The sequence below is a fragment of the Onychostoma macrolepis genome, chromosome 09, assembly GCF_012432095.1.
Source record: "Onychostoma macrolepis isolate SWU-2019 chromosome 09, ASM1243209v1, whole genome shotgun sequence".
Classification (NCBI taxonomy): domain Eukaryota; kingdom Metazoa; phylum Chordata; class Actinopteri; order Cypriniformes; family Cyprinidae; genus Onychostoma; species Onychostoma macrolepis.
In genome coordinates, this window is record NC_081163.1 from 20,829,701 (window position 1) to 20,853,131 (window position 23,431).

The 23,431-nt window shown below is 36.1% G+C and overlaps 1 protein-coding gene across 15 annotated transcripts; it reads left to right on the forward strand.

The window, feature by feature from the left end:
- Window positions 1-25: 25 nt before the first annotated feature.
- On the forward strand, window positions 26-19,606 carry mcf2lb (mcf.2 cell line derived transforming sequence-like b). Of its 15 annotated transcripts, none has more exons than XM_058787323.1 (32): window positions 26-46; window positions 270-363; window positions 673-1,023; window positions 5,327-5,410; window positions 7,018-7,132; window positions 7,208-7,298; window positions 7,918-8,031; window positions 8,161-8,277; window positions 8,847-8,996; window positions 9,096-9,220; window positions 9,824-9,938; window positions 10,048-10,167; window positions 10,328-10,519; window positions 10,754-10,945; window positions 11,234-11,378; window positions 13,002-13,066; window positions 13,224-13,303; window positions 13,419-13,485; window positions 13,751-13,866; window positions 14,035-14,104; window positions 14,222-14,314; window positions 15,212-15,304; window positions 15,792-15,917; window positions 16,031-16,252; window positions 16,728-16,820; window positions 16,926-17,004; window positions 17,134-17,194; window positions 17,265-17,386; window positions 17,473-17,538; window positions 17,800-17,895; window positions 18,444-18,553; window positions 18,632-19,606. In XM_058787323.1, the coding sequence occupies exons 3-32, from the start codon at window positions 942-944 to the stop codon at window positions 18,707-18,709; spliced, it is 3,279 nt and encodes a 1,092-aa protein (XP_058643306.1). In that variant the 5' UTR covers window positions 26-46; window positions 270-363; window positions 673-941; the 3' UTR covers window positions 18,710-19,606. The 15 variants fall into 15 exon arrangements, with proteins under 15 accessions (XP_058643306.1, XP_058643307.1, XP_058643305.1 ...); XM_058787324.1 differs by lacking the exon at window positions 26-46 and adding an exon at window positions 5,491-5,551 and having other exon boundaries at window positions 93-363; XM_058787322.1 differs by lacking the exon at window positions 26-46 and having other exon boundaries at window positions 93-363.
- Window positions 19,607-23,431: the final 3,825 nt, after the last annotated feature.

A 23,431-nucleotide genomic window follows, 5' to 3' on the forward strand; every position in this document is an offset into this window, starting at 1 on the left:
TCCGTCGTGTTTGCCAGGGACTAAATTTACGGATCCCACAGCTGTGGTGAAGGCTTTAATATTATTATTAACGAGCTTTGAAAAATAACAAAGCCTATTCATAAATAATATTCATGAGACAAACGGAAGAAGATGAATATTTATGAGCTATGTCTTCATTTCAATATGTAGCCTAACGTTAAACATTAAATTCCGCATTTACTCAATTATGTACCAACGAAACTAAACTCAAAGTATTAAACTTTATTGTGTAATCAATACATCCATAGAGCTGAAGGATGCATTCAAGTCTTAACAAGCAACGAGCATAAACCCCTCAGAAGACAGAAGACAAGCAACACCAACCAGAAATCAGCTGCATAGGTGAGAACCACAAGCATTTCTCTCAGAAAATATAAAAAGTGTGTAATTGTAGGCTATATACAGATTACGTTCATGGCGAATGTTCACTTATAAAACTCACAGCAGGTTGTATACTGACAAATGCAAATCAGTTTCAAACATTAGCCTAAGTTTGTCTGAGTAATCTTCATCTCTATTTGTTTATCTGTTGTAATACTAAAACGTTTTCATAGTTGACACCTAAATGTTCTGTTCAACATCTTGTTCTGTTTAGCAAGAAAATCAATCACAGGCAGTGACATCCTTTCAATCTCGCCCCCTTGCCTCCAGGTACATTGTGGTTTGCTGCAATAGCAGAAACAGTCCTGGTGATGGCGCCAAAGTCCTAACTGGAGCAGCATGTCGTGCCATTCTGTGTGCACATGCGTGTGAGGGCCTCTGGTTATTTTCTTAGACTGTCTGACTCTGTAGGTGTCATCGGAGAGCCCCTCCCCCGTTTCTGTGATGCTGATGCTGAATTGCCCATCACTGAAGGGCAGAGGGTGATATTCCTCCCATAACGTCCACTCTATCCATCCTCCTTCCCTCTGGAGTGAAGGATGGCGATGATCTGGATGCAGACAGAGAAGGCGGTCGTGCTAGAGCTACAGCGCAGATTGAGCAATGTCGCTCACAGCATTGGTAAGGACTGTGAATGAGTATCTTATTTGTCACTCATCACGCAATTATTCAAGAGGTGCTTGGTTCGGTTTACATGCATAGCTTCAATAATGCTTTTCAGTGGTGAGGATTATTCACCTTTTGAACGAGTACAGCATAATCTTATATGTGGCCACAAATTTTGGTCACTTTATGGGCAAAGTATCAGCCAAATTATAGCCAAGCTGATATTTAGAACAATAGCATTTTGCTTGTGTGATACTGTTTTATTTAAATATTATCACTGTAAAGTCGAACATATTAAATAATAGTCAAAAAATCTTTTTTTTTTTTTTTTAGAAAAATCTTGTTAAAATTTATGTATCAAATATACAGTAATTGGCTTTTTTGTTCATCATTCATCGTTGTCTCGCGTTATATGCATTATGCATATATTTAATATTTATATGCATATGCATTCAAAGTTATGCTGTTATAAAAATATCACATTACAAACTAAAGTCAGGTTGCTTTAGTCCAGTAAATGTTCTCTTAACATAATGAGAAATGTTCTCATAAAAATATTAATAGCAATATAAACATTCTTTTACTTTCTAAAAAATAATTAATGATTTTACTGCAAAAATACATGTGTACCACAATCTGAATATAGACATTTTTACAATTATACTGAAAGACCTTTACAAAGTATGAACTGTCAATCAGACAACAGAAGGCATGTCGCAGATTGTGTGCAACAGATTTTTCAGCAGTTTTGATCATGGTGATAACCTAGAGGCCTTAAAAATGTATCAAATACGATACAGAAGGAATTCCTAAACTAATTTCTCATCGTTTAACAGTGGAATATTACTGTAAAAGAAAATGTGAAAGATATGTGACATACAAAACTGCCCTGACTGTACTGTAAGTCTGTGCCTAAATGTACTTTTGTACTTGCCCTCATTTTCAAAAGCCTAAAGGCTGAAAGGGAATTCCCAAAGACTCTCCTGTGAGATTCATTCTAGGGGTGACTTGACTAAAATGTGTGTGTGTTTGGCAGATACTGCTGAGTACAAAAACAGATACCATAAAAACAGTTTTCCACAGCAGCAGCACAGCTTGCTGCAGTAGTTAGTACACTGGCTTTAGGTAAGCACGTATGTTGTTTAACTACTAGCTGTTCTGAATTGGAGTGGTTAATGCTTTAACAATAGCAGTAAATTATTTGAGTTTAGTACCATGTAGTATCGTAAAGTGTAACTGAAGGAACAGTGTGAGGTCAGGTATCAGACGACAATAAAGGGGAAAGTTATGCTGAGGAAATCCAGAAAAAGGCGTCCGAAACAAGACAATGAACGTGGACAGCTTCTTCTGGTCCCGCTGGTACAAGAACAGAGTGAGTGAAAGCGCGCTAACACTGTCAAACATTTAGCACTTTATGTTCAAAATAATTGTACTGTACAATATTTTTTATAATAAGTCTCTTATGCTCTCCAAAGCTGCATTTATTTGATCAAAAATACAGTAAAAACAGTAATATTATGAAATTATTTTTTACAGTTTAAAATAACTATTTTCTATTTTAATATATTTTAAAATGTAATTTATTCCTTTAATAGCAAAGCTGAATTTTCAGCATCATTACTCCAGTCTTCAGTGTCACACGATCCTTCAGAAATCATCCTAATATGCTGATTTGGTGCATAAGAAACATTTCTTATTATTATCAATGTTAAAAACAGTTGTGCTGCTTAATATTTTTGTGGAAACGGTAATATTTTATTTCAGGATTCTTTGATGAATATAAAGATCAAAACAAAAGGATTGATCTTTTGTAACTTCATAAATGTCTCAATTTAATGTGTCCTTATTAAATAAATAATAAAATCTGACTGACCCCAAACTTTTGAAAAGTATGTGCAGTGGAGTTGATAAAAGTAATGAAAAATATTTTCTAATTGTGTTGTTGTGGTTGTTTTTCCTGTTGTTTTTATTACAAATTATATAATTTGGCAAAAAAAAAAAAAAATTCCACAAGTTTGTGTAAAACCTTATGATCGTGTTCTCCAGTATGATTTAAGAATGACCCAAAGAGCAATGGCAATCTGTACAAAGGAGATGATTAATGATTAATGTCACAAAATGTGCTTATTTGCATAGTGGCTTATAGAAAGTCCAAACCATGAAAAATATTTTCTTATTAATTTTATCCTTTTTTTTTTTTTTTTTCATTTTACATTTTTCATTGTACTGACACTAACATTTTGAATCCCAGATTTTCAAAATGGCCTGAGACTTTTGGATCCCACTATACATTATGTGCAAGAATAATTGTAATATTGTGTACTAAAACATTACAGTGATAGGTAAGCTCTAATAGTTATTGGTACTTTTTTTTCATTAAGATATTCCTCTTTCTTTAGAGCCATTTATTGTGACATGGATTATATGTGCTTGATGTTTTATTTTTTGTCTAAAGTTTAGTTTGACTATTTTTGCCCACACTGACTCCAAAGGAAAAGTGTGGTTTTACATTTCCATGTGTCTGAAAGAGATAGAGGGAACTACAGAGATTTATCAGACTAAAAAGACTTTTTCTTCTTTTAAATGTTACCTATTGGTTTGAATGGCTTCTGAGTGACTTGGTCTGAATTCAGCTCTTATCCTTCTCTCCTCAGCAAGATCAGATCGCACTCAGATTCCTCTTGTACCAGAGAGAAACCAACCAAACACACACACACACACACACACACACACACACAGAGAGGGTTTCATTCATCCACCAGTGTGATGGGGGAAGGGGATCCTGGGGGGCGGCAGACTCTTTTTGGGGTGATTGTGCTGACACAGACAGACACAGAGAGTGGAAACAAAGGAAGTACAGTTATTTACAGTCAGTGATCAGTCTGTTATCAGTTATAGAAATGTAGCAGGTGAAGGGAACCTGTGTATGTGCGTCAGGAGACCAATCCATTCCAGGAAGTCAGTGTGAAGGTTGGAAATGAGGAGAGAGAGAGAGACAGAGAGAGAGAGAGAGAGAGAGAAAGACAGAGAGAGAAACAGGAAGTCATTAACTGGTGCACCTGTCTCAGGTAGCTCATTCTCAGGTCGCTGCTTATAGTTACAAGACGACCAGGGAGTTAGTTAGATATTAGACAACAAGTGGAAGAGGTAGCAGAAAACAGAGGGATGGATGTACAGAACGAAGGGAAAACGGTTTGCATTCCTCTAGCAGAGGCTGAGAAATATTACCGCTTTTCCAGATGTTGCCACTGGCTCCAAAGTAAGTGAGAAGTTTTATTTTATTTTAAAAAAAATCTATTTTATTAATGAATTAATACTATTTAATAATAATATTAACCTTTATTTATTATTTAATTTAAAAAAATACAATTATTTAAATTAATTTTTTACTTACTCCATTTGCACTGTTGTTATTTTACTTTATTATACTAAACTAAATATAATTGATTAGAATTGAGAGCAGGCGAGAGAGACAGTAGGGGCATTACTTAATTGTAACAGCAAAAAACTAATATTAAAATGTCAGTGTGTATAAAAGGTGGGCAGCATTAGGCAGTGGGAGAGCAATGCCATAAAAGTCAGTTGAAATGTGACAGATGATGTTCTGTCCAATGTGTGTGAACATCCTAAGGGTGTGAATCTGACTCCAGTGGAACAACACACTCTTATTTGAGAAGAACAAAAGAAGGAAATAGATATATTCTCCCTCTTTTCAGACCTCTTTTGTCATTCACTTTGAAGTGCCGCTTTTAATATCTAATTGTTGTGTGGGTTAAAAAAATACAATTCTTAATCTCGCAGTTAAAAAAAGCTCTGGGGGCTATAATATATATAATAGAAGGGGTGGGTATGCATTAAGATTATTAGTTGTATGCACTTGCACTTTACTGCTCTGTATCCAGAGCTGGTTTTGGTTGAGATAGATAGGAAATCACCTACTCTTTTCTTTCTAAACATGTGTGTTGCTATTGACCAGAGCATGGGAATGGCTTTGGGCAAGGTTTACCTCCCTCAGATGGTAACATACACCAGCAAATGACACAATGCAGTCAAGACAGCCAGTAATATATTAGTGTGTGTAGGGTGTGTAATGGTCAAGTAACAATAAAAAGTGCTGGGTTTTTTTTTTTTTTTTTGTGCAAGAAAGGAACTGCAAAAGAGTGTTAAGCTTAAGAGTTAATGGATGATACTGCTGGGTGATTGTATTAAACAGGTTACACTGAAAACCTGAACACTCATGTTATGTCAATCTATAATGTATAATGTTATATTATGACCGTAGACATGATGTTAGTGTTCCTTGTGTTGTTTGTTTCAGATGAGATCATGCAGAGGGAGTCTAGTCCTCTCTACGCTGCTGATATTATCACTGAGCTCAAGAGACAGTTTGTGTTCCTGTCTGGTAAATATTCTTTACATTACATTTGCATTTCTTTATTTATCCTTAAAACCTAAATATTATATTATCCATTATTGTTTCAGAGGAAGTTTTCACACTTGATCCACTTGATTTTTTTAAAGAGGACTCAAGTAAGAACACCCTGTAAGGACCCATAATTATATCTCAATTTTGTCTCATAGATTCTCCTGTCTTCTTAATTCTTGGATCTATTTCCTAAAAAGGACCCCAGTAGATATACTCATTCATGTCCCCTTTAAAGATTTGGATCAAATCTCAACAAGGTCTCAAACTGTGCTCGCAATATTAAATTCTTCAGACTAAATTATAATAGGAGCTATGCCAAGAGGAATTTTACTCATACAGCACATTTATGGTATATTACACCAAAACACGTCTTTCCTTAATCTCATGAGGGTAATCAAAAATTTGTAATGTAAAATATATTGCAATAAAAGAGTTCTTCAATAAGGTGCATTTTTGTTACGTAACAGGTTATAAACGCTAGTGTGCATGAACATGAAAGAGTGTACTTGTGTGTGTGATTTGTTAGTCAAAATCACCTTCTAAAATTTCCTGCTTCTCTCTGAAATAGATGGTTGGATAATTCCTCTGAACATGTATGAAATATGTAAAAAGCAAGGGACAGGAAAAAGATGTTCTGGGGTTTAGAAACTTTGTTGTGATGTGGGCATGTACATGCACTGTAGCTTTAAGGTATTCATCTGAATATGTGTTGTTGTTGATGACAGGTTGTTACTGTTAAACTGAACAGAGTAAACGATGCTTGCACAATTTCTGTCCTGTTGTCATGGAGACAGGGAGAAGAAGGCATGACTTGCCAAATTTATATTTTTGTCACATGGGGATCTTCGCCCAGTGGCTTTCTCTCTTTCTCTCTCCATTCCATCATCACCGCCTTAACACTGAAACATCACCTTGTATCTTCATCCAGATTTAAAGGAGCGAACAGATAGGAAGATTGGAGTGACATTTTTGGATCTCGCTTTGTACATTGGTATAATCATAGTTTCTGTCCTGAGGGAATACTGACAACACTAATATGTCGTACTCTCTGCAATGCCTTCATTTTGGCTATTTGGGAGTTTATGGTTATATTTATTAGTGTGACTTTCTGAGGAGAGGAAACAATTATTTTTTTAACCACTTTTTTTAAGCTGTAAAATAGTCAAAACAAACCTACTTACATGGGAAGGATCCAAACCTAGAAACCAGGATATCATAGAGACTTGGTCTGTTTTTACAATATTACTATTTACTGTATTTATGACCAAATAAATGCAATCTTGGTGATCATTTGAAACATCCTTCAAAAATCCTACAGACCCAAAACATTTCATCAGTAGTGTAGCTGTCACAACGCTCGCAAACAGTAGCAGTTGCACACAATAAGAAGACTGACACAGCATACAGGTGGCGTGAGCAGGTTTTCATTGGCTAGCCTGTGTGCTAATTTAAGATCTCTGATGCATGCCAACACAGAAGACAGCATGGTTTCTGGTATTTATTGCCCCCTGCTGTTTGCCTGTTGAACAGATCTGAGGAGCAGGTTTTTCCTTTTTGATTCTTCATATTTCTTTCTGTTTTAGGGGGAAGAGGACAGGATGGAAGCCCTATCATTATCTTTCCAGAGTTCCCTTCCTTTTGTGAAATTGGAGACCAAGAGTTTCGTAATGTTCTTACTTACCTGACAAGTATTCCCAGGTAAATACATACATTAGCATGCATGTTTGAATATCATTCAGGCTGACAGCCGTAACACATGTGTTTCTTCTCCAGTCTGAGTGCAGCGGGTGTGGGCTTCATTGTAGTGATCGACAGGCGCAGAGATCGATGGACGTGTTTAAAGGGGACATTACTGCGTATCTCAGTGAGTCTTGACTCCAATATGAATGCACACAAATACTGTTTTTGAAGGCATAGTTTACCAAAAAATAAGAATTTGCTGAAAAAGTCCACAGCCATCATACAAACAGATTTGGAGAAATTTAGCATTACATCAATTGCTCACCAATGGATCCTCTGCAGTGAATGGGTGCCGTCAGAATGAGAGTCCAAACAGCTGATAAAAATATCAAATAAACAAGTAATCAGCAAGCCGCCAGTCTATCAATTAACATCTAGTGAAGCGAAAAGCTGCGTGTTTGTAATGATCAAATCTGTTATTAAGATGTTAGTTATTTAAGTTAGTATATAAGGTATTAATGTTTTTAACTTTAAATCAGTGTTTCCATGTTCCAAGAGAGAAATGTGCACAGATCAAGCACTATTTACAAGCATCTAAAACAGATTGTACATTTTCAGCAAACCTTCTTTTTTGGGTAAACTATTCCTTCAAGTTCTAAATAGTTCAAATTTTATTATTATTATTTTTTGTAGATATTTTACACACATCTGGATAGCTTTTGCCTAAAATATATAAAATATATTAAAATATGTCTTTAATATATTTAATATGAATTTGAGTGCTTTTTTATGTTTGTGTGTAGGGCTGGTTTCCTGGTAATCTTCGGCTTGTTCTGGTGCTGAGACCCAGTGCTATCCTGCAGCGAACTTTGACTGATGTGTTCTTCAAACTCCAAAGAGATGACTTTAAAGTACCGGTAAGTAATCTGAATGTGTTGTGTTGTGTTGTGTTGTGTTGTGTTGTGTTGTGTTGTGTTGTGTTGTGTTGTGTTATGTTAGTGAGTGTCATGTCATTGTAAATAATGCGGCCTGTGTGTGTATTAAAGGTTATCATGCTAAGCTCACTAGCTGATCTGCACTCTTATATTGAGCGGAGCCAACTGACACAAGAACTGGGTGGCTCTCAGTACTACTGCCACAAGACCTGGATCTCTCATCGCACAGTAAGAACAAATACACACCTTAAAGGTGCACTCACTAAGTATTTAGGTTATGTTGCATTATAGCAGTTGTCCAGGGCTGCATTTCCAAAAAGCATCATAAGCTTAAGTACATCGTAGACCCATTGAAACCAATGGAGCTACGATCAACTAAAGCTTACGATGCTTTTTGGAAATGCAACCCTGGACTTATACTGATGCTTAGTGGTTTGGATGCATCATCACACAAAAGCAAATTGTTTTGCATTACCATTACCATTATCATTGTAGAAATCGCAGTCAGCTGTGAATTATTTATTTAAGTGGCCAATAATCAGAGGGACAAAGTGAAATAATATTCATTATATTAGTAATATTCAGCTTTTCATAGTGGCCACCATAAGACAACCTGCTTCATATAGAGTAAAACATCTTTTGACAGGCTACTGATAAGTCTTTATGTCATTTCAGTGTACATTAAGTTTATTTTAAAAGTCATTTTTACACATTTAAAACCTCACAGAATATAAACAAAACAAGTTAAACCAGTAATATACATCATATGTGAAATGATCATTTCTTTGTGCCGTTAGGATCTTGAAAGCTTTGCTGCTTTAGTGAAGAGGATGGCTGAGAGACTGCAAGTGTTCGGCAGGGAGCTGGCAGAAACAGAGCTCCCTAACAACCTCCTAACAGCCAGCAATCTGCTCAATGCACAAACCAGCAGAAAAGACAGTTTCAAAGTATGTAAAAAGCTGTTCTTAAAGCATTCAATATGTGCCACCTCACACATTCAGTTTTAGCTAACAAAACTATTCTTTGTTTCACTGTTTTCTCTTTAGGAAGAGATGGCAGGAGCTCTAAGCCAAGGACGCAAACTCTTGGAGAACATCAGGGAACCGGTCCGCAGAGATCCGGACAGCAGTCTAAACCCTGATCAGCTAGAGAACCTTGCTACAGTGCACAGGTAAGTCTGTTTCATAGTTTTTTGCAGTGTACCTTCATCTTGGGATGATCTGCAGAATGGTTGCAAACATAATAGTCAGGTATTATTACATTGGCAGAGTGGTTAGCCAATCACGTGCACTCTCACATCTTCACGCTTACAGTATATCTCATCATTATCTCATACTCTAAGCAATTTGAATAGCACAACTGAGTGGATTTACACTTCAAGGCTGCATTTATTGTAGTATTATTTATATATTATTATAGTATATATTAATACTTTGAATTAGCTTTTATATTTATATTTTCTTATTTCATTTTTTAATTTTAGTTTAAGTTTTTGTTTATATACACATATTTCTATATAGCCATAATGTTTATTTCAGTTTTAGTATTAGTTATTTTTGTACTTCAACCTAAACTTATTTCAGTTAGTTGTCAAAGCTACATTACTAATTTTCATTTAATATTTTTAATAGTTTTAGTTTCAGCTAACGATAACAGTTCTTGTAGTTTTCACATTATTTCATCATTTTATAATATTTGTTTTGTTTAATGTATGCACTGTCAGTTATTTCCTGTTTATTTATTTTTCTCTCTTCTATTCCCTGTTAATTTACAGGCTGTTATCCCAGTTAAATGAGAGCTCTACAGCGTTTGATGAGTTCTGGATTCAGCATCAAAATAAACTGGATCTATGTTTGAAACTCTGCCAGTTTGAGCACAACTTTCAACAGGTCTTGCATTTTTAAAAACATTCATGCTTATATAGCTTATTCTTATTACTGCTAAACATATGATTCATTAGTAACATTTGCACTGTTTATATTTGCTATGGTCTTGTAGTTGCGAACAGAGCTGGAGCAGACAACAGACACGCTGAATGCTTTTTCAGACGTTGGAATAAACTCTGCCCAAACAGAACACCTCCTTCAAGAGCTGACCAATCAAGAGAAGAAAGCCTGTGTGAGTCTCCGCCCATTGAATAATCTTAGTCTGTTATGCTTACAGTCACAAACGTGCATCCACACACATATATGCGTGAATGTGTCAGTCTAATTTGTATGAAAGTTTCCAATAACCCTTGGTATCTCCTTTCTTGCTAACACACTTCCTTTCTCTGCAGGAAGTGCTGGACAGAGTAAGGTCTGTGGTTGCCGAGGGCCAATGTTTGATTGACAGCTCTCAGAATGTTGACAACACTGTTGCAGTGAAATGCAGTGAGCTACAGAGAGTGAGAGAGAATCTCACCCAAGAGCTCAAAGACAAGAGGACCATGTTGACACAGGCTATGGAGCTACATAGAAGATTGGAAATGGTGACTAGAAATACATGCACATTTATGTTTATGTTTGAATATATTCATTCCACTAACCTACACCACCCATAAACCATTATAGTGATGGTGCTTTAACTCATCACCTCCACATAGTTGCACAGTTACATGCAAATATTCTACAAACACAGACAGATACACATAGCACACTTTCATACGTACTGTGTATGCAAATGAGCTTCCAGCACGTTCCGTTCTGTTCCTTTTCGCTTTTAGGTGTGTAAATGGTGTGATGATGGGATTTACATGCTAGCGTCACAGCCTCTTGACAAGTGCCAGTCACAGGAGGGGGCGGAGTCAGCACTATCAGAGCTGGAGTGTTACCTGGAGACAGCCAATGAGAAACAGCAGTGGGAAATCAGCACAGTTTGGCTGGAATATGAGAACATACTGAACAATGAGCTCAGGGTATGGCGATATGAAATCATAACAATGCCTGCAATTCATTTATGATTCAGATTTGATTCAGTTTTTTTCTTCACTTAATTTTTTAGCACAAAATGAAATGGGAAAAAGATAGTTTGCCAAATATTTGTATTTATTAATTTAAAAAAATTAAGAAATTTTTTACATCTTTAACAAATAAAAAATACAGAGTACATGATTCAGATTCTGTATTTGTGGTTTTAAAATTTTTAATGATGTATAATGTATTATATTGTGTTATATTGTATAATGTAATGTGTAATGGTACAGGAGCAAGTAAAGCGTGCATTTGAAAAGAAAGCCTCACTTCAGGAGATGTTTGAGAGGAGGAGGGTCAGTCTGAAGAAACTAGCAGCCAAACAAACACGACCTGTCCAACCTGTGGCCCCACGACCAGAGTCACTCTCATCTCCTGGTATCTATCGATCTATATATCTACAACCCGAATTCCGGAAATGTTGGGACATTTTTTTTAAATTTGAATAAAATGAAAACTAAAAGACTTTCAAACCACATAAGCCAAATTTATTCACAATAGAACACAGAGAACATAAAATGAGAAATTTTACACTTTTATAAATGAGCTCATTTCAAGTTTGATGCCTGATACAGGTCTCAAAAAACTTGACCCGGGGGCAACAAAGGGCTGAAAAAGCAAGACATTTTGAAAAGATTCAGCTGGGAGAACATCTAGCAACTAATTAAGTTAATTGACATCAGGTCTGTAACATGATTAGCTATAAAATGGATGTCTTAAAGAGGCAGAGTAAGATTGTGGAATACTTTTAAAACAGCCTTCCTCAATGTCAGATTGCAAAGGCTTTGCAGATCTCATCGTCTACAGTGCATAACATCATCAAAAGATTCAGAGAATCTGGAGAAATCTCTGTGTATAAGGGACAAGGCCGAAGACCTTTGTTGGATGCCCGTGGTCTTTGAGACCTCAGATGACACTGCATCACTCATCGGCATGATTCTGTCATTGACATTACTAAGTGGGCCCAGGAATACTTCCAGAAACCACTGTCGGTAAACACAATCCACCGTGCCATCTGCAGATGCCAGCTAAAGCTCTATCATGCAAAAAGGAAGCCATATGTGAACATGGTCCAGAAGCGCCGTCGTGTCCTGTGGACCAAGGCTCATTTAAAATGGACTGTTTCAAAGTGGAAAAGTGTTCTATGGTCAGACAAGTCCAAATTTGACATTCTTGTTGGAAATCACGGACGCTGTGTGCTCCGGGCTAAAGAGGAGGGAGATCTTCCAGCATGTTATCAGCGTTCAGTTCAAAAGCCAGCATCTATACCATCATATATGGGGGTGCATACGGTATGGGCAGCTTGCATATTTTGGAAGGCACTATGGATGCTGAAAGGTATATAAAGGTTTTAGAGCAACATATGCTCCCCTCCAGACAACGTGTATTTCAGCAGGACAATGCAAAACCACATACTGCAGCTATTACAACAGCATGGCTTCGTAGTAGAAGTGTCCGGGTGCTGAACTGACCTGCCTGCTGTCCAGATCTTTCACCTATAGAGAACATTTGGCGCATCATTAAACGAAAAATATGTCAAAGACGACCACAAACTCTTCAGCAGCTGAAAACCAATATCAGGCAAGAATGGGACCAAATTCCAACACGAAAACTCCAGAAACTCATAACCTCGATGCCCAGACATCTTCAAACTGTTTTGAAAAGAAGAGGAGATGCTACACCATGGTAAACATGCCCCAGTCCCAACTATTTTGAAACCTGTAGCAGGCATCAAATTTGAAACGAGCTAATTTTGTGCAAAAAAAATAAAATTTCTCAGTTTAAACATTTGTTATGTTATCTATGTTTTATTGTGAATAAAATATTGGCTCATGTGATTTGAAATTCTTTTAGTTTTAATATTATTCAAATTTAAAAAACGTCCCAATATTTCCGGAATTCGGGTTGTATCTATCTATCTATCTATCTGTATCTATCTTTCTATCTATTTGTCTTTTTTAAGTGTAAAATGGAGACGATTGGTTTATTTCTCTCTTTCAGCTCACAGGGAGCATGAGAACATCTGTATTAGTGAGGACTCAGACAGCAGGGTGTCCTGTAAACAAGTATGTCTAATTCATCTACAATGCCTTTAGTGTATGTCCTTTCTTTTTAATGATTTTAAATTACTTTCTCTGTATAAGCAAAAGATATATACCTCTCTTTATTACAGTGAACACTGCTAGTGACTTGACTTATTCAGTGATGAATCTCTTTGTGTAGGTAAACTCTGATCAAGTTGACAGGAGCAATCGCAATCCTTCTGTATCTGAGGAGGAGGAAACCCTGGCTGTTCTGCGCAGGTCAGTCCAGGGTCAAAGGTCAAAGAGGAAAGAGGGGAACACGTGTGCCTTACTAGACCCCCTGTAGCGTAGTCATTAGCTGAGTTTCATTGTGTGTGTGTGTGTTTGTTCACAGGCATGTAATGAACGAGTTACTAGAAACAGAAAGAGCATATGTGGAAGAGCTTATGTGTGTTTTGCAGGTGAGTGAAAAACGGTCAATTCTTTCATAAATGAAAATGAGCTCCCATCAAGAAAATAGTGCTTTTTATTATGTAGGTGGACATATTCTGAAATATGTAGGCCATGCCCTACACTTTTGTAGCAGGTTTTGGCCTATAAAGACCACTTGGATTTGGGAGGTGGATGTTTTGTGAATGTTAGAACAAGTCTACATCAAACTCTTGATTTTAAAAGAGCCGTGAAAATCCTGTTTGCTATGATATGCCCTCATTACATGTGTTATAGGGATATGCTGCAGAAATGGACAACCCCTCCATGGCCCTTCTCATCCCTGCAGCCCTGCAGAACAAGAAGGACGTGTTATTTGGGAACATGCAGGAAATTTATAATTTCCACAAAAGGTAAGCGCCTTCTAGTGGTCAAGAGGTCAGTAGTAAAGGAAGATCTGGGGGCATGCCAGATCTTCCTTTCTGAAATTATTTGGAGAGTTATAAAATAAATCAATCATGTCAAATAAACAATTCAAGATTCATTTGAACCTATGTGTCTTCTGTTTTGTTCTGTCTCAGAATATTCCTCAAAGAGCTGGAAACTTACACTGACTGCCCTGAGCTTGTGGGCCGCTGCTTCCTGGACTGGGTGAGTTTTATATAACTGGCAAGAAAACAAAACAAGAAGTAAACTATTATGAAGAACCTTTTGGGGAGTTTATTTTTCTCAGTGATTCTCAGATCTTTGGTAATTGTGGTTGTTTAGATGGGGGAGCTGCAGATTTATGAGAAATACTGTCACAACAAGCCTCGTTCTGAGAGCCTCTGGAGGCAGTGCTCAGACTGCGCCTTCTTCCAGGTACACACATACATATCTAACATTATACTACCATAAAACTAATACTCGCTTAGCACTATGCAGTGCATTTACAGTGCACATTAACAAAGTTCTGTATGCATGTAATATTTGAATGACCATCTACTGTATATTTGCCCCAAAGTTCAGTGTAAAATACTGTATACTACAAACTAATGACCAAAAGTAATATGATTTCTAACATCTCTTTCTTCACTTATTATTTGATTGCACTACCATAAGAGTTTTTTTTACAAGATTGTATTAAGAATGCAAAAAAAATATTGGTGAATACTATAGTGTTTTCCATGCTTTAGTTTTAAATAATAGGTAACAAGCAATAACAACTGTGCAGAATGCAGTACTCTTGTTTTTCAGTCGAAACACATGCACACTCACACACAGAAACACGTATGTGACCTTGGACCACAAAATCAGTCTTAAGTCGCAGGGGAATATTTGTAGCAATAGCAATAGCAATTTTTCTTTTATGCCAAAAATCATTAGGACATTAAGTAAAGATCATGTTTCATGAAGATATTTTGTAAATTTCCTACCATAAATATATCAAAACTTCATTTTTGATAAGTAATGTGCATTGCTAAGGACTTCATTTGGACAACTTTAAAGGCGATTTTCTCAATATTTGGATTTTTTTGCACCCTCAGATTCCAGATTTTTAAATAGTTGTATCTCGGCCAAATATTGTCCTATCCTAACAAAGCTTATTTATTCAGCTTTCGGATTATGTTTAAATCTCAATTTTAAAAATGACCCTTAAGACTGGTTTTGTGGTCCAGGGTCACATATACACTAACCCCAATCTGTTGATGACATCAGGCCCTCTCTGAGACAGAATGCAGTTTAAACAGCTTTATCAAATTGTGTTTGTGCCATCAGGAGTGTCAGAAGAAACTAGAGCACAAACTAGGACTGGACTCATACTTACTGAAGCCTGTGCAGAGGATCACTAAATACCAACTCCTGCTGAAGGTACTGCATTATGTGTGTATGGAGATGTCATAACTGAAGTGTTTGTTTTAGACATCTGAACATGGGATCAATGTTAAAATACATCTTAAATTCAGGATTAAATGAAAATGTACTCTATTTTCTAAATACATGTTGTTCATCTTATTTTGAATGATTCGTTCATGTATAAATTTCAATTTAAAACATTTGTTTTAAATCTTCTGATGAAAACAAAGACTTCTCTCTGGTGACATATCTCCAAACATTTACTCTGCTTAAACCTCTCCCTCTTTCGTACAATCGACTGCAAACTCACATTAATATCTGTCTTCATCCAATCAAAAATTCAATCTGATCCCTGTCCTATGTTTTTCTATTTTAATAATATGTTTCACTCGGATATACGTCATAATACAGAAGAAAAGATCTGTCATTACCTCCATTTCATCATGACTTTAAAGGGGTCATATAATCGATAAGAAGATTTTTTCAATATGTGTGTGTTTAGGAGATGATTAAGTACAGTAAAGGCTGTGAGGGCTCAGTGGAGCTGCAGGCAGCTCTTTCCTCCATACTGGGTATCCTGAAGGCTGTAAATGACTCAATGCACCTCATCGCCATCACAGGATATGAGGTAAAACACATATGCACACGCAACTCTCATCTTACCCATTACTGTTCATTAATGTTTTTGTCACTCCTCTTTATTCCACGATATTCCAAGCAATGATCATTGATTCCATCCAGGGTAACCTTGGAGACCTGGGTCGCCTGCTGATGCAGGGGTCGTTCAGTGTGTGGGCTGAGCATAAGAGAGGTCACGTGAAGGTGATGGAGCTTGCCAGGTTTAAGCCCATGCAGAGACACCTGTTCCTGCATGAGAAAGCCGTGCTCTTCTGCAAGAGACGAGAGGAGAGCGGAGAGGGATATGAGAAAGCACCCTCATATAGCTTCAAGCAGGAGCTCAGCGTAAGTGTGTCTTTAGTGTAATAATACTTAGCTAAAGATGTTGAGCTCATATTGATAAATCACCTCTTTTATGTTAAGTTCTGTCAAGCATGGCATTTCTCCCAAACTGAGGAAAACTTTGTAAAATTTCCTCTAGTCAGTGTCTTTAAAAGATTATTTTCCTCATCTGACATTTTTCTAAAATAGCAAATGTGACTTTAAAAAAAAAAAAATTTAAATCTTTTATTAATTCTAAAATCAAGAAGCATATTATTTTATAACATGCACAAACTTAAATATTTAAATCTGTTGGTTAAATGCCCTTCAGAAACATTTTCTGTGGCATCTATAATTCAAATTTGTGCATGTTTAAGTTGCATATTTAAATATTTAAATGAGTAAGATCACAAAAAGAGTATTTTCATACTGCAAATGTGTATTTTGAAAGGAAAAAAATTGCCTGTTTACCTGACGGTCTCTGTTCTGTCTTTGTTAGATGGCTGCTATTGGAATAACAGAGCATGCTAAAGGGGACAGCAAGAAGTTTGAGATCTGGTCCAGTTCAAGAGATGAGGTCTACACAGTACAGGTGAGCACAAGAGTGTGTGTCTTGAGGTCAGAGTTTCTAAGAAGACTGTTACTTGTGTTCAGTCTGCATAGATCAGATAACTTGGGTTTATATGTTATTCTGTAGGCCGCATCTGAGGAGGTTAAGACCATCTGGGTAACAGAGATCCGGAAACTTCTAACAGGACAGCTGGAGGCCTGCAAAGGTATGGACCTGGTTTTAGGTTGGTTTATAAATAAGTAGTTGAGGAGGGTTTACAATATGTGATTCATTCAGATAACTTGCAAAATGCAGAATTACCACTAAGATGCATCAAATGAATGTTTGTGTATAGTAGAGGCAAGTCAACAGAGGGCACCTGAGCAGTTCTCCTCAGATACCAGCTCAACTAACAGGTACGATTACACGCCATCACATTTACACATACATATGTGAGCTCCTTTCATAAGTGAAACTCATCTTCAGACTGGTGAGAAATGAACGTAGCAACCTCAGGAGTGGAGGAGTGGAGAAACCAAAGGCAGACGAGGAAAGAGTTAAAGAACTTGAGAACACTCTAGAGCCCAGAATGACAGGGAGAGCAAAAGGTGAGTGGAAAACTTGTGTCATTAGAGACTTTTCATTTTGATTGAACTTTCCCTTTAACTTCTTTCTATTTCTTTGATGGTTACAGGGTCTTCATTCAGTTTTGAGACAAAACCAAAACGACAGGATATCCGGAGTGACCCTACACCTCTAGGTGACCTATTTCAGCAAACTGAAAATCAAATATAGTTTAATTGCTGTCTCATTTTCAAGAGATTAAAAAAAAAAAAATAGAAAATAGGTGATGTTAAAAATAACTAATTCATTATCACCAAGGTACCAAGCTCTCTAAAGGGTAAAGACATGAGCTGATCCTTAAAGGAATAGCTCACACAAAAACTCTATCAGGTGTGCTATTCTAAGAAATAACTAAGAAGATGCAGAGATGCAGTCTGATTGGTTATTTTCCTCCCAGAAACAGGGCCACACCCTTACATGGGCGGAGTCAGGTGGTTCAGTACATCAAGCCTGTTTCAAAATCGTAGGAGAGGTACACATACTGAGTACACACGTATGTGCACACTTATGTATAATCCACTGAGATGTTATAGGATAGCATGTGTTTGTAGGTTATATGTGTGTCTCATTTGATGCTTTCTGAGAGGTGCTACGTCTTTGTCTTTACAAAATTGTTTCGGGTTAAGCTCTATCGGCAGCATCTGTTACACAAAAAATGAGTTTGACTAGTCCTTCAGTTTGAGAGACAAATGTCTTTACAATGGAAGTTAATGAAGCAGGACATTACAGAGGATTTCAAAACAGAAAAGCGCTTTTATTAATTCTTCTGTACAAAAATGTTGTATTTGTGGACAAATTGTCCTTTTATCCATGCTGTTGATAGACATAAACTTGTACTGAACCCGGAACGTTTCACTGACACACATCCACGCATGCTCTTTCTGTGCTCTGGGAAATGGTCACTAGTCTGTCTTCTGTCTATCACGGTGAGGTTTCAGTGGTACTTTCTCTGTCATCTCTGACCTCATTTACATGTTTACCTACAATACAATCCCTATTTGCCATCCTTTTCTCTTTAAACTATTTTCTTCTCTCGCTCAGGTTGGACTAAAGGATCCCTCTCATTGGATGCCTCTGTGGAGCATGATGGATACTTTAGTGCAGAGGAGCAGGTGACCTCTGACCCAGAAGAGGAGAAGGAAGATAAAATGGTACAAGTCTGTTTTTCACTGTCAGACTTAAAAGCAAAAGGGTGTCATGTTTTAGGCATTTCTTTATCTTTATTTCAGTGTGCAGATGAGCTGCAGTCTGTGAGGATAGAGGAAGAGATCCAGTGTTCTGAAGAGACTGAGGTTCCTGAGAAATGAGAGTTGAGTGTGAATGTGTGTGTGTATTGCCATCAGTGTCCAGCAAATACGCTAGGTTTCATGCATAACTCTTGAAAATAGGGAAATGGACATATAAACCATTAACTTTGAAGTTTTGCATACTCTTAAAAATAAAGGTTTCTGGTAGAACCAAAGAGTTTTAATGAATAGCCTACATGGAGAAAGCTGTCCATTAGTAATCACTTTCATCTCAATGGCAGTGTGACAAAATGCTTTTTTGTCAGAATATGCAGCTAATTTTAAATGGCTTTCAATGGAGAGAAATGATTTTTAGAACCAAACATCTACCAGCAGAGGTCGTACTAACCAGCCACAAACAAAAAGTTAGTGCCAAAAAGGGTTTTACAGGACCTTTTTATTCTTTAAATCTAGAAGAAACCGTCTTGACCAACTGACAAACCTGTAACGTAATATAAAGAACTTTTTGACTCTCCAAAGAGCTGTATACAGTGGAAAATGACTGTTGTTAAGAGAGTTCTTTGCAAGAAGCTTTATTTTTAAGAGTGTAGTCTTAGAATGCACCAATATAATGTGTTTTACAGAGACACCCGAGCCAGCTCTTTACACACCGTCTCATAGTATGCTGTGATACGTTTCATATCCCTTAAAACTTAGTAGTTATTTCTGTCACAGTAATGATGTCCATATTGGGATATGGCATGTCTATTGTCAATTCCTGTGATCTCCAATGTGAAAGCATGTGACATATCATTGTGTACTGTACAATGCAGGAAACTAGGACCTATGTGTAAAACAAGCATATCATATATGCAGATGTTGTTTCTCAAAGTGACTGTGATCACCCTGTGCCATTTGTATGTAAATTAGGTTTACAAATCAATATTGTTTTATATATATATGCATATAAAAATAAAACCATAGTTGACTAATGACTTTTGCCTATTTTAATACATACAATACATGCATTAACAGATCAAATATACACAATGACATTTCTGACTACTTGAATATATATCATATAATGATTTAAGTACGATCATTATTTTTAACCATGTCAAAGGATTATTTCACCACCCTACGTGAACCTGAGAGGAGGAGATATATTGAGAAACTAAATTTTATTGGTCTATGTCAGTGTCCCTTTTCCTTACCTTTGTTTTATTTGAGAACCCTAACCAAAAAGTAGTATACTTCAAGTTTATTTTATTAAGTATACTTAAGTAAAGTTGAAGTATATTTTTAAGTATACTTCATGTAGTAAGTATACAAATATCAGTGTACTAGTAGTACATTTGTAAGTGCACTATTTCAATACTCCTCGGGACTAAATTGGCCCACTTTCTACTAGTATATAAAGTATACTTTTAAGTATACTTTAAGTATAAAAGTAGTAAACTTTGAATACACATCTAGTTTACATCAATGTTTTAAGCTTGTACTACAATTATACTAAAAGTGAACATAAGTTATAGGTAAGGTATACTGATAGTTTACTAATTAAATACTTGTAGTAGCATTTTTAGTACACTTTGAAGTATAGTCTCAGTAAACTACTAATTTAGTAGTTTTATACTGAAAGTATACTCGTATTGTTTTAAAGTGAACTTTACGTCATACTTTAAGTATACTACTATATCCCTATTAGGTATTAATTTTTATATATTTTGTTATATGAATATCTGAACATACAAAACATCAAAAGAAAGAATAGAGTATCTGCTTGTAAACAGAAACATTTTATTCTAGCTTCATTATTTTTATTTATTTTTTATTTATGAAACTTACCCACATTTAAGTGTTTAAAAAAAGAATGCATGAAGTCAATCAACACCCCAAAGCTTGACAGTCATTATTACCTCTTCATTGGTTACATTTTATTCCATAACGTTACACAGTTTTGATGCTGTTTTTTGTCTGATGATTGTGTTAGATTACATGTGGAAGCATCTGTTGTTTTGGTTTCTTCTTCACTTGTGTTGTTTTGGAAATCTTGTACAGAAGATCTAGTACCCTACTGTATAACAATGAAAACACGGATTCTAGGAGCACAAGTTTTTCTAAGTATGTCAAGTATACTTAAATTAAATTTTAAGTACATTTCTGAGAAGTACATAAGTAGACTAAAAGTATACTTTCCTATTTTTTTTAGTTTAAAAGAAGTATACTAATAACACACTTGAATAAACTTATTTTTCTTATGGGAAATGGTTAGCATGGTTAGCATGTTTGCTGACCTCCTTGTCACACAGCAGCTTTTATGCATGTTTTTTTTTTTTTTTATAAGTCAGAAAGGACAATGTGGCCGCTTCCGGCAATATAAAGTCAATGGAGAGGGGTTGGATTGTTTTATTTTGAGTTTAAAATATTCCAGTGGTCCCCCCAGAATGAGATTTTTTTAGGCGACCATTATTTTAGAACGTTTCCCCTTAATGTTTCCATGGCGACGCGTCATGATTGTCATGTGACACACCGCTGTCATGCTGGTTCATGCATTGAGTTGTTTACACTTTTAAAGAGTTGGATTCTCATGCTAAGCATGGACAAAGTTTCAAAAAAACAATTTGGATGTATAACAGAGTATTTCTGTGCCAAAAATCTCACTTCCGGGTTCGTACAAGTTTCGGAGAGTTTTTTTCGATTGTGGTTCATGCTGACGTAGACGACGGTGGAACTCCTTATATAGGCATTTCTCCCAGAAGAACGTGACAGTGCACTCATCGACCAGCGCGAGGCAAGAGCGCGCCCATCAACGCGCTTCATTCGGCAGCGCTGCACGGGACTCGCTCGGTAGGGGTGGGCGATATGGCAAAAATAGAATATCCAGGTCCGTAGCCAGTTTATTGAAAGGGGGGGTTCTTTTTTTTTTCAAAAAGTGGACCTTTTTGCAGTTTTTCTCCTTCTTTTGTATTTAATTATGAGGTTCAAATACTTCATTTTGGTGACCTTTTATGCACAATTTTGTGCTGGATTAGCTTGTCTGCTGGTATCTTAACGAGCAGGCTTTTTGATGCACCTAAAATATTTACTGTATTGTTGTCAAATTGCTTCCTCATGTAACACCTTTGTCAGTCCATACACAGTTCATAAATTTAAAGACCACACTAAGAACAGAATAGATTTAATGAACTTTACTGAAATATTAATAATAATTCTTCTCATCATCATTTCTTGACTCTCTGTCAATGCCTCTTTGCTTGTTGCTGTATTTGTCTTGACACTTATGGATTTAGTACACTGGTCAGTTCCAATCTTCATGGGTGCAATTTGGAGAATATGTTCACAGCTTCATCCAGGATCATTAACGCTACAGACATAACAGTCTCACGGGGTTTATCACTTCATTTGTACTGACACTTCACATAATTGCTTGCAATGTGGTAAATCATGGTAAATCACGCTAGAAACATGGTAAATCATAGTAAATAATACTACAGACCTGCAAACTCAAAAGTGCTGAAAAAGGTGACATGTTTACGAAGTAATTTGTTGTAGGGGTGTCTGGGGCATTGTCCCCCATGAGACTATGTTTATGATTTTAACCAAATGAAGCATTTTGGTGCATTCTGACAAGAAACATTTTGCTTCAATACATTTATTTAAAAAATAAATAAAAAGAAAACATTTATTGACACAATTTGATTCAATATTGATTAAGTTGTGGCCTATCAGGTACAGTACATAGCAAATTTCTTCAAAGAAAAAAAATATCTCTCAACTAATGCTGTAAACCATAAGGAACCCCAGTTGGTACATCATTCTAATATTAAAGGTTAAAAAATATTTATTTCTAGGCTACTTTATCTTTTTAAGCTTTATCTTTCATGTCAAATTCTTACATTTGATCAAATTCGGTTTTAAAAATTAGGGCTGTTATCAATCAAATTAAATAATTTACACTGCAAGATTATAACTGTAATAAATAATTTATGAGATTGATGTTTAAACAAATGTAAAAACAACAACAACGACAACGACGATAGCCTACTTTTAAACATGAAACTAAACCGCCAATAGGTGGCGGCAAGTGACCGTCTTAATAAATGAATTATTGAGTCATTCATTAAAACGATTCGTTCAAAATTATGAATCATTCAATAAAACACCGTGCTGAGTGTTGCTTTTCTTCTGTAACTTTTTTCGTTGGTGAAATAGAACAAAAACGTCAATATTGCGTCTAAATGGTAAGTGCCCTTGTCAAAAAATCCTATAGGATTCCAATAGGACAATTGTATAGGATTCCAATAGGAATTTCTATCGTATTTTGGAACCATTCCTATAGGATTCCGATAGGAATAGTCCTATAGGACAAGACATAAATATCCTGTAGGAACCGTTCCTATAGGATTTTAATCCTATAGGATTTTTTTTTTAATATTCTAAAGGTGCACTTTTCCACTGTATTTGTAGTACTTACACTGTACTTGCAGTTTGCTTAAATTCACCCTGATGTAGAATGTAATGTAAAAATTCTAAGGCACTGATAATTGATTGATGACACACACACACACACACACACATACATACATACACATACAGTATTGCCACTAGACCAGTTCTAGACTCTAAAAGAAATGGGGAGGAAGATATGAAGCTTATACCAGGAGACCAGAAGTTGAATATAAAAAATAACACTTTACTGTAACAACAACAACAATAACAATAATAATAGCAAATACAATCACATCACAACACAGAGCAATAAAACATCAAACAGTAAGTAGAATTTGATATCGTAAATCA

Bases quoted from the DNA above. Each gene is read 5' to 3' on its own strand.
- mcf2lb (XM_058787315.1), top strand. From the start codon at position 2,336: ATGAACGTGGACAGCTTCTTCTGGTCCCGCTGGTACAAGAACAGA. The intron at 11,379-13,001 runs GTATCTATCGAT...TCTCTCTTTCAG, and splicing joins AGAGTCACTCTCATCTCCTG to CTCACAGGGAGCATGAGAAC. The intron at 18,554-18,631 runs GTACAAGTCTGT...TCTTTATTTCAG, and splicing joins AGGAGAAGGAAGATAAAATG to TGTGCAGATGAGCTGCAGTC.